The 16733-nt window shown below is 40.0% G+C and overlaps 1 protein-coding gene across 2 annotated transcripts in view; it reads left to right on the top strand.

The window, feature by feature from the left end:
- The window catches only part of rasgrf1 (Ras protein specific guanine nucleotide releasing factor 1), a 45402-nt gene extending 32698 nt beyond the window's left edge, over window positions 1–12704 (top strand). The window contains exons 16-27 of one of the 2 annotated variants that reach the window (XM_065283122.1): window positions 772–891; window positions 3513–3683; window positions 3770–3876; window positions 4259–4371; window positions 5823–5883; window positions 6041–6144; window positions 6818–6902; window positions 7025–7222; window positions 7714–7793; window positions 8132–8249; window positions 8341–8409; window positions 10694–12704. In XM_065283122.1, coding sequence (XP_065139194.1) covers window positions 772–891; window positions 3513–3683; window positions 3770–3876; window positions 4259–4371; window positions 5823–5883; window positions 6041–6144; window positions 6818–6902; window positions 7025–7222; window positions 7714–7793; window positions 8132–8249; window positions 8341–8409; window positions 10694–10786 — 1319 coding nt within the window. In that variant the 3' untranslated portion in view covers window positions 10787–12704. Of the gene's footprint in view, window positions 1–771; window positions 892–3512; window positions 3684–3769; window positions 3877–4258; window positions 4372–5822; window positions 5884–6040; window positions 6145–6817; window positions 6903–7024; window positions 7244–7713; window positions 7794–8131; window positions 8250–8340; window positions 8410–10693 lie in introns of both variants that reach the window. The other variant, XM_065283121.1, reaches the window with a different exon arrangement.
- The last annotated feature ends 4029 nt before the right edge of the window (window positions 12705–16733 follow it).

The following is a 16733-nucleotide window of genomic DNA, read 5'->3' as shown; positions in this document are numbered from 1 at the left end:
AAAAAAAATTAGGATTGCAGTCTTAGGTGCAGTTTTCCGGACAGGGCTTATCCTAGTCCCAGGCTGAAATGCATGTTTGAGCTGGCTTAACTTTAAAACACCTTTTACTTATCTTAAAGACGCATTTCACAAGACTTTTTTAAGATGCTAAATACGGTTTTTTCTTGTGTCCTCAGAGTACGTATGTGTACGTATGTATTATCCCCTTATGACATCACAAGGGGAGCCAAATTTCAATAAACCTATTTTGTTCACATGCTTGCAGAGAATGGTTTACCAAATCTAAGTTACTGGGTTGATTTTTTTCACATTTTCTAGGTTGATAGAAGCACTGTGGATACAATTATAGCACTTAAACATGGAAAAAGTCACATTTTCATGATATGTCCCCTTTAACATTTATCAGTGCCATTGTTTTGTCTCAAGATACACCAGTATTGTTTTTTGTAAGGTATATTGTAAAAAAAAAACTACGTAAATGTCCTAATATAACTAAAGCCTAGTCTTGGATTAATTTAAACCCTGTCCGGGAAACTGCCCCTTAAAGTTTTCACTAGGAAAATATGCATTATAGTTCAAAACCGTGTCAGTCTAACAGCTTGAGATAGTGATTGGCCTATCAGAATCAAGTGCTCCAAAGAGAAATTTATCATACATAATAAACAAAAAATGAATGTAGTGTACGACTATACACAGTGTTTTCGTTTTTCTATCTATGACTGTATGTATCTATCTGTATTTCATTTAAATCTGACTTTATACTGTATGTAGATATTTCGGTGAGAGAGGAAAGCGACAACGACCAGATCCAGAGCGATGAGGCCGAGGCTGAAGTATCGCCCACAAAGTCGCCCACGACTCCTAAGAACATCAAATGCAAAAACTCCTCAGGTAAAGACACTGTGTCCTAGACTTCCCTTCTGTGTTGTTATCGCTCACTGACATGAAAACCGGAGCACCTGCATATCATGCTGACAAGCCACCTGCACCCTTCATACCAGCCAAATGTTGCATGTATCAGTGGCTCAAAATGGCTGTCTTTAGAAAATAAGTGCTTAATTCAACGGCTCTGTAAAATGTGATTTTATTACATTTTTGTGAGCTTGTTGTAAGATTTGCTTGACTTAGGCCCATATATATTCAAAACATCAATGCCAAAACGTCAATGCACACTTGAAATGTCTTTTTGTTTGTTTGCTGTGGGTTTTAAAGTACACCCTGTATCTTTAAAGCTCTGAAGTAATTCTTAGAACGGAGATGGAGGCCTCGGCAGACACGATTTGTGCGAAATCTCATTAATTCTGTGGGTTTTAAAAAAAAATGTTCAGGGAAACGCCAAAGGAGGCGTGAGTAGGTGTTTGGAAAACTTGTGCCATAGCAACCATTAGCATGTATTCTCTATGCCACCCCGGTTACCGGGTTTGTATGAGTGCGGTCGATGCGTTGTAACAATGCTGTCTTATTAGACAGAATTAATGGAGGTCAAAGGTCAAGATGACCCTGTTTCATATGTGTGATGCAGAATTTTTGTTTGGCTTTGTTGCAGTAAAGAATAAAGTGCTTTTTGCTTATACTTTTTATATATTGTACATAAAACCTTCTTGAAACCTGCAACTACAAACTTGTTTTCTTCAAAATACTGATCTTGTAATTTTCAAAGGATGTATTTGGTCCATACATTCTAGGGAAAAGCTGAGCTATTTTTAGTCTCTACCATCTTATCTTGAGAATCATAGCCCTGCCTATTGTCTTGGTAAAACACAGTCAGATATTTCATGTTCGGCGCTGCCACCTTCTGGATTTTAAATTGGATTGCATACAGAAAAATCCCAGTTCCAGCATGATTAAAAGACACTAAAAAATCTTGTTCGTATGATCACACAATGGAATTAGAAGATGTTAAAGATATGTATGTATGTTTTTGATTTTGGTATCATTGCTGGTCAAGAATGATTTGGAATGACGTCAGGTGCTATTTGTGACATTTTCATTTGTCAACACTGGAGTGTTGTCCATTGTGGAGATATGTCACTGCATAGATTTTTTCTGCATGAGTCTGAGTGGTTTTATTTTATACCTGCTAGACTCGGGGGAAGTGCTATTGTCTTTGGCTAATGACAGACCACACTTAATATTTTTGACAAGTTTTAATTATAGTGCCAGCACTGTTAATATTGGTTACGTTTTTTTAAACCCTAGATTTAAGTGTTCCTGTAGCTTACTGTAGATCATTGTGTTAGCAGTGCAAAGGTCATCTGTTCAATCCCAGGGAACATACTGTTAAAAAAAATGTGCCCTGAATGCAATGTAAGTCACATTCGGATAAAACTTCTGCATTTAATTAAACCTGAAATGCACAATATGTATATTCATATTTTTTATTAAAATAAATAAAAAAGGTCCCCCATTTGCCACCACGAGCCCTGACCCGTCAAGGCATGCCATTTTTCCTGCTTTCACATTTTTCCAAGTGTTTGTCCTCAAAGTTGAAGTTTAAAAAGCAGGAAAAATGTGCAAGTGTAAGGATGTGAGCGACTTTGACAAGGGCCAAATTGTGATGGTTAAACGACTGGGTCAGAGCATCTCCAAAACTGGAGCTTGCAGGGTGTACCCGATCTGCATTGGTCAGTACTTATCAAAAGTGGTCCAAATGAAAAGGGCTGAACCGGGACAGGTTCATCATCATGGGTGGCCAAAGCTTATTGATGCACGTGGGGAACAAAAGCTGGCCCGTGTGGTCCGATCCAACAGACAAGCTACTGTAGCTGAAATTGCTGAGAAAGTGAATGCTGGTTCTGATAGAAAGGTCAAGTGAAGTCCATCCCTCGACGGGTCAGGGCTGTTTCTGTGGCAAAAGAGTGGACCTACACAACACATGGTCATAATGTTATGGCTGATCGGTGTATGTTCCAGTTTAAACATCTTACACTGAGAGAATGGTTACAATTTTAAACATGCCCTATTGTGATAATATACCAATATTTGCAAACTACTGTAATGCGTATTTGTGTAATGTGTGGTTCAGTTTCTTCATTTTTACATTTTAAATTCTGACTTGCATCATTTACAATGTTCCTAGTTGCTTCTCTTCAGTAATTTTACAACTATGTCTGGTCCAAGGTTGAGTTTTTTGCCAAAAAAGCTTGCATGCACTTAGAGGGTTTTGCAGTGAAAGACGGTCAAATTTGTTAAATACCAATGAAATTACAAAAGTTATATTTATGAAATAAGGCATTTCAGGTACTGACTAATATAATTTTACTTGCCACTAAAGTGAATTTACTGAACCTAAACATAAGAGCCTGATAAAAATGCTCATTTACAAGAAAACTTGTCATAGGCACTTAGAGGGTTTTGCATCTGAACTTCTCATTTGTTTGTTTACATCATATGGGTTTCAGTTATTAACTCAAAGTAATTACCTAATTCAGATATTCTCTAAAATTGAAGCTATTTCGGCCTGTAATCATGCATTTAACATGATTGTGTGTATGCTCTGTGTCTCTGTGCAGAATTCTCTCTGTTCTCTTACAATAATGGCATGGTGATGTCCTCCTGTCGGGAGCTGGATAACAACCGTAGCGCCTTGTCTGCTGCTTCTGCCTTTGCCATAGCCACTGCGGGTGCCAACGAGGGCACGCCAACCAAGGAGAAGTACCGCCGCATGTCTCTGGCAAGCACAGGTACTGTAGGAATCAGACTCTCATTGGTTGTGGATATCTGTTGCCTGGCAGAAAAGAAATTCATGTGAATTTTGATTGGCTATTAGGGTTCCCCACAGATCAGAGGAATGGCGATAAGGAGTTTGTGATTCGTCGAGCAGCGACTAATCGAGTTCTCAACGTCCTCCGGCACTGGGTGTCCAAACACTCGCAGGTAGGTTTCTTCATGCATAAGCACATTTAAAAATAAAGTGTGAACATAGCAGGTGACTCCAGACTCCAAATGAAATCTAGGCTAAAATCTTATAGTCTAATCATGAGATTAGTAGCATCAAAGTTTGATTTTAATCATTGATTTAACTTTAATGTCATCTTTGTCATGACAAAACTCAGTCAGTATTAAATATAATATATCATTGTTATATTTTCACAGAATGTTCTTTATATTATATATGATGATTTTATGCACAAAAAATTGTGATTAGAAAATCATTGTAAGATGTGTAATAAACAAACACTCAAGAGATGAGAGATGTGGATCTACCTGCCTTGCATTTGTGTCTGCATACTTCACTATTATGTGTGTATATGTGCAGGACTTTGAAACCAACACTGAGCTAAAAATGAAGGTGATTAGTTTCCTGGAAGAGGTGATGCATGACCCGGAACTCCTGACCCAGGAGAGGAAAGCTGCAGCCAATATCATTAGGTAGGAGGAGTCTAGGAAAACTGGAAGATGTTTCATCCCATTTATTTTTGTAGCAATAGGGTATATGCGCAACTTACTTCCGCATTGCTGTTAAAAATAGTAAATCACTTCTGGTTTTGTATGGTCTGTGTTGACATGGTGCTGTTTTCATACATGAAGCCCTGAGCTATCATAGACGAGAAGTGGATACGCTCATTAACATCTTAAACCTAAGTAAAAGAAAATGTACTAACTTTTTATATACTTTATAGCTTTTGACAAAGTGATTTTCACACATACATTCAGATATTAGAATAAAAATAACCATATCACAAATAATAATACTACGAATAACAATAACAAGCTATGATAGCACATACCGGCAACCGGAAGCGATCAACCCAGTTTTCTGGTTTGGTCATGTGACGTTCGACATATACCGTATTCAAAAGTGTGCACATACTTTTGTTTTGAAACTAAAACAAGCTGTATATCCTCAAAGTAAAGACCAAATCTAACCAAAAATTCTAGATGGGGCTTCTAAAAGTGATTTGGAGTCTCTATAGCTGACTTATTATCTAGTGTTGTAGTACTAGACCACTTTTTAAAGGTCTTGGTCTCGTCTTGGAATCGACCGCATGTCAGTCTCAGACAAAGAGGTCTCGGAATTTTATTTCAAGACCGGTCAAGACCACAACTGATGGCACATCACAAATTTATTTTTTATCATTAATTTTATGCAGTTTAATTAGGTTTGGCATATGATGTTGGCATTGTTTAAGCATTGTTTAAGTTTCTCCCAATGACAATTTTTCTAATTTTATTACCAAAAACACCTGCATTGTGCTAAGTGGATGGCAAGCCCACGTATCTGCAATGCCTTTGATTATTTTATCAACTTCTCAGATGGCATACACGCACGTGCGCACACACACACACATGCACGCACGCACACACACACACAGACAAGAAGTGCCTAATCATATGCATATTCCACATTTTATCATAAGTGTTTTAATGCAGTGACTTGCACTGGTCTTGGTCTTGACTTGGTCTCGGCCTGTTTTGGTCTTGGTCATGACTTGGTCTCGGTTTAGGTGGTCTTGACTACAACACTATTATTATCATTAAATCTCGTTGAGTATCAATAGCCGTTTATAATGTGCATGCATGTGTGTGTGTGTGTGTGTGTGTTGTCACAGTGGACTTCTTTGTAGAAATAACACAGCACAGAATGAAAGTATTTTAATTTCAAATGAGGTGGAAGTGTTAAATGTGTTAAAGAAATTTTGATAGCTATGAATTCCATGAATTTAGTATGAACCACGAATCATTTGGTAAAGTCGCTCAAAAAGGCCTACAGTATGTTTTATGTGAGTTGTCGTCTATCCAGAATTAAAGTGTGCTACAATCACACTTTAGGTATGTAAATCTAAATACTAATGAGATGACATTGGATTTTTTTGTGACAGAACCCTGACGCAGGAGGATCCTGGTGACAATCAGATCAGTCTGGAGGAGGTTCTGCAGATGGTCAGTGCCATGATGCAGCATTATCACCATAGCTGTTAAAACTTTCCTAATGCATGTATTTAAATGCTGAAACACATCTTTGGTGTGTCAGCTTTTTATAGTAGTTTTGTTTGGAATGGTGTAAAAGTCTGAAACTCATGTGCTGTGTTACATGCAGGTGGAAGGAGGAAAGGCCGAACCTTTTGAGAATCATTCAGCTTTGGAGATAGCAGAGCAGCTCACCCTGTTGGACCATCTTATTTTCAAAGTCATACCATATGAGTGAGTGCTGTTATATTTCACCTTTATTTGAGTTTAGGCAGCAATGAAGGTCTAAAAAACAGCTCACAGTCTAAATTATGTCATTTTTACATCATATTTTTTTCGGTGGAATACAAAAGGAGAATGTTGAACCGAATCTCTTTTTTTTATTAAAGGACACCATTTTAAGTCTCATGTGTCTGTGAAATTTCACCTCAAAATACTCCACAGATAATTTCTTACAGCATGTCCAAAATGCCCCTATTTGGGTGGGAGCAAAAGCGTGTTGTTTTTGTGTCTGTACCTTTAAATGCAAATGAGCTACAGCGCCTCACTTCTGTGAGACTGTGAGCGTTTTCAGTTAAAATAGATGTGATTCCTGTGAACACAGTCTGAGAGACAATAGCATACAACTTGCTGAAACTATTGATAATGCAGGACTGTCAGTCAGTGGCAGAGGGCAGGGCTTTATCAGTGTGATGTCACATTAACAGAAGAATCAAAACAACGTGTCTAATGAGACTGCTTTGGTTTAATGGAGATTAATTGTTTTGTGGTTGTGTTCACACACTGCCAATGCACAACCTTGTAAAAGTGGATTTTGCATAATAGTTTAAATGCTTTAAATAAATATGCCATTACCCAAGTCTTGATGTGATGAACACAGATAAACAGTTGTTCTCATCATATACAGGGAATTCTTTGGTCAAGGATGGATGAAGAACGACAAAAACGAGAAGACACCTTACATCATGAAAACCACAAAACACTTCAATGATGTAAGTTGTCTTTAGTGCTGATGCATTTCTCTAAATGTGGTGACAACATCACAAGCATAAAATAAAAAAATTACGAAAGTGTAATTAACCCGATGACAATGTTCATCTGTGTCTCTTTAAAGATTAGTGACCTGATCGCCACAGAGATCCTGCGCAGTGAGGATGTTAATGTACGGGTGGCAATGATAGAGAAGTGGGTGGCTGTAGCTGACATCTGCCGCTGTCTCCATAACTACAATGCAGTGCTAGAAATCACATCATCGCTCAATCGCAGCTCCATCTTCCGGCTGAAGAAGACCTGGCTCAAAGTTTCCAAACAGGTTGGAAAAGTAAACTTTCAAGTAAATAATCATCAAAAAATATTATTCTATTTGATAATATGAACGCAAGCTAATGGCGTTCAATGCGCCAGCAAGCTAAATGTCCCCACACTAAACGTAAAAGAGATAAATGAGGATTTAAATCATATTGTGACCCTTTCTGTAAAAACCCAGCTAAAATCATTTTTGAATGATTTACTGTTTTTTTATAAAATTATTCTACATAATATAAAGAAAATATAACCTTGATATCTTTAATATTGACAGAGTAAAGTCATGTCAAAGATTGAAATTATAGTCAAATTAATTGTTGATATCAAACTTTCCTAACTCTGCAAAAAACTTTCAAATGTCCTGTCGTTCATGGCTTTTAGCACCTGATACTGTAGGGCATTGCATGTAGTCACAACACTGATTTATTCAACAAAGTGGAAATGTCTTGAGAGATGTTTGTTCCTTTTCTAAAAGTGAGAACGTTTTTATATTTTTAGACCAAAACTGTCATTGACAAACTGCAGAAGTTAGTCTCATCTGAAGGAAGGTTCAAGAACCTCAGAGAGGCCTTGAAGAAGTAAGTGTAAATATCTAGATCACTCTTCCCACACTGACAGAAAAAAATTGGTGTCTATCTGTCACCGGTGCAGTACTCTTTGCACCTAAAGAGTTAATATTAGTATGTCAAAAGTACTACAAAATGTATACATATATGTACCTAAATGGTACATGTTAAGGCATTTTTAAAGGGTAACATCCCAGTAACAGCTTGGAACCATTTTTGGAACCACTATTGTAATCTAACTGATTTATCTAAAGAAACTGCAACGCAGTTATCTCTGTGTATTCACGCGGATAAGTGAATTCTGATTGCTTGGCAAAATCTGCTAGCTAATATTTTTCTGGTGTTCTTAGTTGTGACCCACCCTGTGTGCCATATTTGGGAATGTACCTTACGGACTTGGCCTTCATTGAAGAAGGGACCCCCAACTACACAGAAGATAACCTGGTCAATTTTTCCAAGATGAGAATGGTAACCGTTTCAAAATCGTTTCTTTATTGCAAAAGGAGGAGAGCCATAGAGTTCATTTTTTATCATATTTATTTTTTTCTTCATTTTATAGATCTCCCATATCATCAGAGAAATCAGACAATTTCAGCAAACAGCATACAAGATTGATTACCAGCCAAAGGTATTGAACTGTTGTTGGTTTGTGTTGTAGCCCATGCTACTTTGAGGTTTTCATTTTTTTACACCTGACCAATAGGTCAATCTGTGACATTCAGATACTATTGGTCAGACATCTCTTTGTCATGTAAAATTAGAGATCATTAACCTTGAACTTTGGTAAGCAGCGATACATAAAACGTTGTTTCATCTCTATCATGCTTGCATTTGTATGAATTGAAAGGGAAAGAAATATGAAGTGTGAGACGGCACCAGAATAAAAAAGTGTGAGAAGGCCCGAATGCAAAAAAACAGACCACGATTGGTGGTCTTTCACTTAAAGGGTTAGTTCACCCAAAAATGAAAATAATGTCATTAATGACTCACCCTCATGTCGTTCCAAACTTGTAAGACATCCGTTCATCTTTGGAAACACTGTGTAAGATGTTTTATATTTAGTCCGCAAGCTTTCTGACCCTCCATTGAAAATCTAGGTAAGGTATACTGTCCATGTCCAGAAAGGTAATAAAAACATCATCAAAGTAGTCCATGTGACAACAGTGGGTCAGTTAGAATTTGTTGAAGCATCAAAAATACATTTTGGTAGCCTGGTTAGCCAGACCTACATCAAAATGTAAGGTCTGGCAACTCGTCGCACAGATGGCTTAATCCGAGGGGTGGGATAAAGGGTTGTCCCTTAAAATGCCTCTGCACGCAATAGGATAGCCCTACGACCAATCAGAGCAAATTGGTATATTCACTAGTTCGCCTGCGCATTCAGGTCTTAATGATTAATGGTAAACAAACTTGGCTTGCTGTCCTCGAAGGGAGCTCTGTACCTGAGCTCTGAACCTTCAGAGAGACCGAACCTGAGGCTGGGGATCGAGCCACAAGTTCAACCCCCTGCAACGGAACTGCAAAGAGGAAGAAAGAGGGAGTGAAGGAGGAGATGGGGAGGAGGAGGGATGTCGGAAAAGAAAGCAGCTGGACAGGAAGGCCTGAAGGCTGCCTTATATACGCCCATGATGATGATGATTGACAGGCCTGAATGTTTAGGCTCCTCCCGAACCTACGTTTAGAACTGCATTTAAACTTTTACCGTAACCAGTCGGCAAAACTCCAAACACTTGCTTAAAAAGGACTTCAGTAGGGTTCTTTGCTCTTTTCTCAAAGAAAACATAACTCTAAGTCCTCCAGAGTCGCGGCCAAAGCCGATTCAAAAGACAGCTGTTCACCAGCAGCAGCCATTCTTTGTTTTCAAGTGCCACGGAACCGTTGCAACTCTGTCGTCATTATGTTAAGCCCGCCCCGCATACTCTATACAGTACATGATGTGATTGGCCTGAAACAATTTTGTTTTTTGGAGCTCTTAAGTCTATGGAGAGTGCCTAGACTAAACCCTGGATGCAAATATATTTTGCGGCCGCTAGGGTGCATCTAGGTTTTTAGGCTAGCATTTTGGTCCAAAAATAAAAAAAATACGACTTTATTCAGCATTGTCTTCTCTTCGGGTCTGTTGTGAACCGCGTGCACAAGACTGCAGTGACGCAGTTGACGTACGACGTTGCTGACGTACAACGCTGCTGACGTTTTATCTGGTGCGCCCCAGCTTTTTTGTGCCCGGGATTTGTTTACAGTCTGAGGGAGACGCACGCTGTAAGTTTGAAAAAAAATCTTCGCAAACATGTCTGAGGATAACACGTCAGCAGCGTTGTGCGTCAATAGCGTCATTTGTCAGCAGCATGGTGCGCAGACAGCCTCGTACATCAGCAGTGTCACTGTGCACGCGCCTTTGCAACAGATGCGGAAGAGAAGACAATGCTGAATAAAGTCGTAGTTTTTGTTATTTTGTGGACCAAAATGTATTTTCAATGCTTCAACAAATTCTGAACATGGAGAGTAAACCGTACATAGATTTTCAATGGAGGGTCAGAAAGCTCTTGGTCTAAATCTAAAACATCTTGAACTGTGTTTCCAAAGATGAACGGTGGTCTTACGAGTTTGGAACGACATGAGGGTTAGTCATTAATGACATTATTTTCATTTTGGGGTGAACTATCCCTTTAAACCTGAATAGAGGGGCTTTAAAGTCATTAAACCATAACATTTTCCTAACTTTGTCCTTTTGATCTTAAGTGGAATAAACATAACTCATTAGTTATACCATAGATGCACAAAAACTTTGGCATTGCTAGCATCAGTTACTATCAGTTATGGGAACACATTTATTTATTTTTCCTAAATTAAATTGTCAAAATATCAAAACCATCCGCACAGCCTGACATGGATACTGTGTCTCTATGTTTCAGGCAGCACTGTATTTACTGGACAGAACCTCTGTGATGGATGAAGAAAGCCTGTATGAAGCCTCGCTCAGAATCGAGCCTAAAGTGCCCAACTGAGAGAAATGCTCTGCCTGAGGTCTACATACTGTACAGACACCACGCTTTCTATACAGACATGTGTTACCTTCCCCACTCCATCATTATTACTCCTGGATGTGTTTCCTTGTTTTTAGTCGTTACAAAATGTCCCTAATTGTTTCCGATCTTTCATTGATGAGTTACCTGTTTCGTTGTTTAGGGAAGTCATGTTTTTCCCATTGCAACAATTCTCTTTTGGTCACCGCCACAATAAAGAAGAGGTATGTTTTTAACAGTACTTACAGCAGGATCTACTGTAACCAAACAGTGACGGCTAGCTCAACTTTTTGTTTTAGGTGTGGGCATCTTACAGGCTCATCCATATCACCTCCTTAATGAAATATTAAAAGCCGACAGGAGCATTTTGAAATTTTAATAGATGCATGTAACTAATTTACAGTATATGCATACCATGTAGCAATGTGGAAAGTAGATATATTCCTTATATTGTTAAAATAATATATTATTCAAAGGCACATGTCACTGTACTTAACTAAACCAATTCCAGTATCTTTATATTTATTTGTTGTGAGCATCACAACGGGTGCAATGGACATGCCCAGATTGCCGTGATATTTTTTAAACATTTTGGCACGAGTTAAAGCAGACAGTGTATAGTTTGCTGACGTGTCAATCACATTAGATCACATGGCATCTCTCATGGATGCATTCTTGCATGTGTAATTTTCATCCTCTGTTAATGCGTGTAACATTGTAACTTTAGTTGCAGAAATTTAAGGCATCAGTTTTTTTTTTTGATTTGCTCAGAACAAAATTAGAAGAAAGACTGTCTTTACCAAAAGAAGCAAGGACTATGTGATCTGCATTAAATATGGTTATATTTTTCAAAACTAGTTGTGCTTCTTTACACGTTTACTGTAAGGTTTCTGTTGCTCACAGCCTCATTTTTTGGCATACAGTATGGGTTAAAGTTTATTCTGGATTTATCACTCTCTCCTTCTACACCAGATTATCCAGCTATTGTACATTTACAGACAATCTATGTCCTTTTTGCTGTTCCAGTGATTGTGGAACGTGACTAAATATCACTTTGTAAAATACATTGTCGTATAAGAATGATCAATAAGTGAATGACCTTCCCGCTTGCAACACACAAAGGGTATTTTTGTAGTCATAGAATAAAGATGCAGTTTTTCATTAGTTTTCCATTTTTTTGCCTAAAAATGGAAAACTAGAAGGTAGAAACATTTTTTTGTACAAACATTGTCAACTCACCACACAGATAAAGGATTCTGTATATTTTGTACATGCAGCCCTATGTATTTCTTATCATGTACTAGTTTAAAGCACACCTCTTTAAAGCGTGTATCCTATGCTCACACACTCAATGCTATATGATTTGTGATTTTGAAACCATGACCTAGAGGTAGAGGACTTTAAAGTGTTTTTGCATATACTGTAATCCTGTCTATAATCATTCTCTTAGCAGGAATATAGTAATGTAGTGCTTATTCTGTGAATATTTGTATGTATTTTTACTATGTACAGTCTGGAAACACATTTAAAACTCACGTGGCAGGCATGCAACACTGTATCAGCCAGAAACTTCAAAAAGGACATATAATATATAAGATATATATAGATGTATATATATATCTAGATCGATTTATATATAGATCTATATATACAAACTGTATACACATCTATGTGCACATACTCTTATAAATGATATATAAACATACAAACATTTTGCTGTTAGCAATACCCAGTGGTATGAGAATTATCTTTCAACCCTTAAGTTTATTTCCACAGCTTGGGAAATATTTCCAGTTTTGTACAAAAAAAGAAATGAAACCGAAAAGAAAAAGAGAGAAAATTAATTAAATAAACTGTATGTTTCCTGATTACCTCTTGCTAATAAATCTATTCTATCTCAGGGGGATATTGCGTCCTTGTATGTGTTTTTGTCACTTCACTTATGCATGCTTCACTTTGCTCTCTAAGAATCAGGGATAATGTGCCTGTCCTATAATGATTACCTCACATTTATCCAAATACATAAGCTCTTTAATTTTTTTTATTTTAATCAGCATGTGGTAATTAGCATATTCTGCATATTGTTTACATAGTCAGACTCAACATAAATCTCACAGAAATGAGTGTTAATAATTCTTTGCATGTAGGCAACAGGATTATTTTCCTTAAATAGGGTTTCAAAACAACTTTATTGGTCAACTGATCATATAATTGATTTAAGAGCTAATTCTGTAATCTTACTTTATAAACACCTACTTGACCACTAAGGTCACTTGACTGAAATGTTCGTCATGATCTTAAAAATCTTTTAATCTTAAGGTTTATGCTTAATTTTTTTTAATTAAAAAAAATAATGACTTCTTGGACAAAATAATAAGCAAACCCCAGAATAGAAGGGGACTCAAGCATTTCAGAGTAAAACAAGATCGAAGCTTCTTAATAATAGCATATCAAGAAAAGGGTTCAAAAGTCAAAACCTAATTCTTACATTTGTGGGGTTTTTTAGATGATTTTGCTATTATTCTTAAATGTGGAAGAAAATAATGAGTAAGTGTCTAAACTTTTGAACGGAATTGTAGTCTATATACTAATTAATAATCGTTATTTGCATTTATATACAAATACAGTATGACGGTTTGAAACTGAAAGTGTAACATTACATTTACAAGAATAGAGAAAGAGAGCACACAACCCTCCCACTTGTAGGAGGAGTGCTACGGATACTCATGTTCCCTTTCAATACGGTTCACTTCGCATTGCGTCAGTTAGCTGACGCTATGGGGGGAAACTCCTGTTTACTCCGTGACTGAAGCCTATTGGTTAACGTCTGTACAAAGTACAGACCAATGACGTTTGAACCCGCGCGCGGGAGGAACGCGTCCTTATATAAGCGCGGTTCAATCGTCAGGAGCTCATTATTTTCTCCTTCAGCGCGAACCTCTCGCTGCTCCGAAGAAAAAGAAGAAGCCTTACCTCGCCGTTGACAAAAGCTCTGCAGCGGAGTCCAGGCCTAGCGTCTTCCCCTGCCGTTTTCCGGCTGAGAACCGAAGATAGCAGAGTCCAGGTCTAGCGTCTTCCCCTGCCGCTTTCCGGCCGAGAACCGAAGATAGCCTTCGCTTGCCGTGGTTTGAGCCCTGTGCAGCGGACACACGCCTGACGAGGTCTCCCCTGCGGCAGCCCGGTAAGATCAATATTTTTAATATAAAGGCTATAAGCTAAAAGAGCAGGCGCTGTTGTAATAGCGTCCAGCACAGCGGCTCGGTGAGCCTCTCTGCTATGAATTTCCTCCGAGCGCGTTACCGGTCTGGCACCTCCCACGCCGGGACCGCGCTTATGCCTTGGTTGTCTTATCCATGTTTCGTGCTCCCCCTGCTGTTCCTCTCTCGCCGGGATGAACACACGGCGAGCCATGAGACTAGATGGATGCATAGACAAGCACACACGGACTAACTCCCCCTGTGTTCTGTCACACCGCAACCGTTCATGCTTAGAGAGTCCCTTCGCTCCTCTTACATTCAGTGGCGAGATCTCTGGCACATATATGAATCCCCCGAGTGCATCGGGTGATACCGTCACGACGCATGGCTGTTCTGTCTGTGTTGCTGCTCCCCTCTGCCGTTCCTCTCTTGTTGAGATGAACAAGCGGGGAACCGTAGACCTGGATAGATGCATACGACAAGCAAACACGGGCGGTCTGCCCCTGTCTCTGTCATAGCACAGCCACTCGTGCTCCACGCTCGCGGAGTCCCTCGCTCCTTTCCCCACAGTGGTGAGGTCTCTTAACGGCTTAGCTAGCACGCGGTATTACGGCTCGCTGCCTCTAAATGCAGCTGTCCAGTGTTCAACGATTACAGAGCTTCATGCCCCTCCCCTCCTGGAGCGGCGCGATCTCATTCGTCTGCTCGATAGGGCCGATTCGCCGCTATTGGAGCACCAAGAACACTCATTATAGGAGAGCTTCATGCCCCTCCCCTCCTGGAGCGGCACGATCTCATTCGTCTGCTCGATAAGGCGGACACGCCTCTATTGGAGCGCTAAACACTTATTATAGAGCTTTACTGGCCTGAGCCGATCTCACTTCAGATAGCTCATTTTTCGTCTGCCTGGTAATTTCTCTCTGGTTTAGACGGAATCAGAGGCAGAACGAATTTGTTTATAATATACTGAGGCCCGAATACCTCCCTTTATTCAGTCCCGTCCTATATCAGTGCGCTGAATATTGGTACATTCTTATATATATATACCCGGTTTTTCTGCCCTTTTAATAAACGGCAAAACCGCGGGCCTCGCGGCAGACTTCCTCTCTGCGATGGGTTCAGTCTGACATTAAACTACCTAGACATACTACCCTGCTCCGTGAGCCGTTCGGTCACCATCACTACTGAGGCTTGTGCACCTGAACGGCTGAGCTCTGGTCTCCGCAGCATAGCTGCATCAACAGAGAACGAAACTGTCTGGGAAAAAGGGGTTATGTCGCGCCTCGGCTGGACTGCCCTGAAATGTTTTCTGTGTGCTGTTTATCCAAACATACTGTGTAATACTGTCGGCTATGCGACCTCACTATAGTGGCGAACGGTATTTAATTCCTCTAAAAATAGTAATTTCCGTGCTTACTATACTGTGTATTGACATCCACGGTTGTACGGTGTCTCTAAACACTTTATCGCCTTACTGACAAGCAATCAGTAATACGCACACACGGCCCGCTGTCCATAATTCTATCGACGCTAGCCGAAAAAACCCCGGTTTGGCCATATACTGTGTATTGACACCCCACGACTGTACGGTGTCTCTAACACCTTTCTGCCAAATTCGCTCGCAGCCCACCTCAGTTTCTCCGCTACGATGCTGATGGCGCAAACGAGCACGGTCTTACGGCTGTTATTCTCTCTTCCTAGAGGAAGGACAGCCTCAGACTTTTGCATGGCTCCAAGCGTTTGAATCGCGCCCTCTCCGGACGGCCACTCAAAGGCTTACAGCCAAGCGGTTTATGACGTTTTTCGGCCATATAGCTGATTTATATTAGCGGATCCGAAGACGCTCACACCTCCGCTCCAATACTCGGAGATATTAAGGGTAATATCAACCTCAAGTGAGCTTGCTACCCGCCACAATAAGTTTCAAAGCTTAAAGCGCGCGCACAGTCAGACGCGCGCGGCATCTCGTTTAAGACGGGCGCACGTACCCCTCTAACGAGCCTCAGAAAGCTGAATATCGTGGCATTGTTCATAAGTCCACTTCAGTTTGACTAAGCAAAGGTCCCGCCCCGAGCTGACGGCCGGGAAGCTTGCTTAAGTTACACACTGCTGCATGAAGTGCTGTCATTACGAGCTAGCCCAGCATTTGCTGTGGATTGAACACGCTTTACGACGGCAATCAGCCTTCGGCGCGTGGAACGCCGTTTGTCTCATATAAATCACCTTGTACTGTGAATACGGTACATTAAGAGGATGATTTAGCACTGCAGCACGCTCGACCGTGTTATTGTGATAATGCGGTCGGGCAATCTACGGTGGTTTCATTATTTACCGAACCAGACTGAGATCTCGCCCCCTGAACAAGCTGACGAGTCATCTCCTTTATAAACTCATTGCATCGCTTTATAAGCTATGTTCAATCAGAGTGATACGCATCTCATGCTTAAACTACCAATATTAACCCATTACGATGGGCGTGCGGAGATGGCATCCGTGGGACACGACCTACATTACGTGCCTTATGACACATTGACACAAGCTGCTAGGACCCCTTTCACGAGGCGTCCTTATGCAAAGTCTGATCCATTCTGTCTAGTGACATTTGAAAGTCAATACCCCCCGCGAATCGTGGGTGGAACACTTTTCTCCTCACTACAGAGGCACGGCGGCTCTCTCCCCTACCTATATCTATGTGGCCGTGATAACAGCGAACCACGCTTTTACGACCGACC

The sequence above is a fragment of the Paramisgurnus dabryanus genome, chromosome 9 (genome assembly GCF_030506205.2).
Source record: "Paramisgurnus dabryanus chromosome 9, PD_genome_1.1, whole genome shotgun sequence".
Taxonomy (NCBI): Eukaryota; Metazoa; Chordata; class Actinopteri; order Cypriniformes; family Cobitidae; genus Paramisgurnus; species Paramisgurnus dabryanus.
Note: the sequence above shows the minus strand (reverse complement) of the source record. Positions and strands in the feature narration are given on the sequence as shown.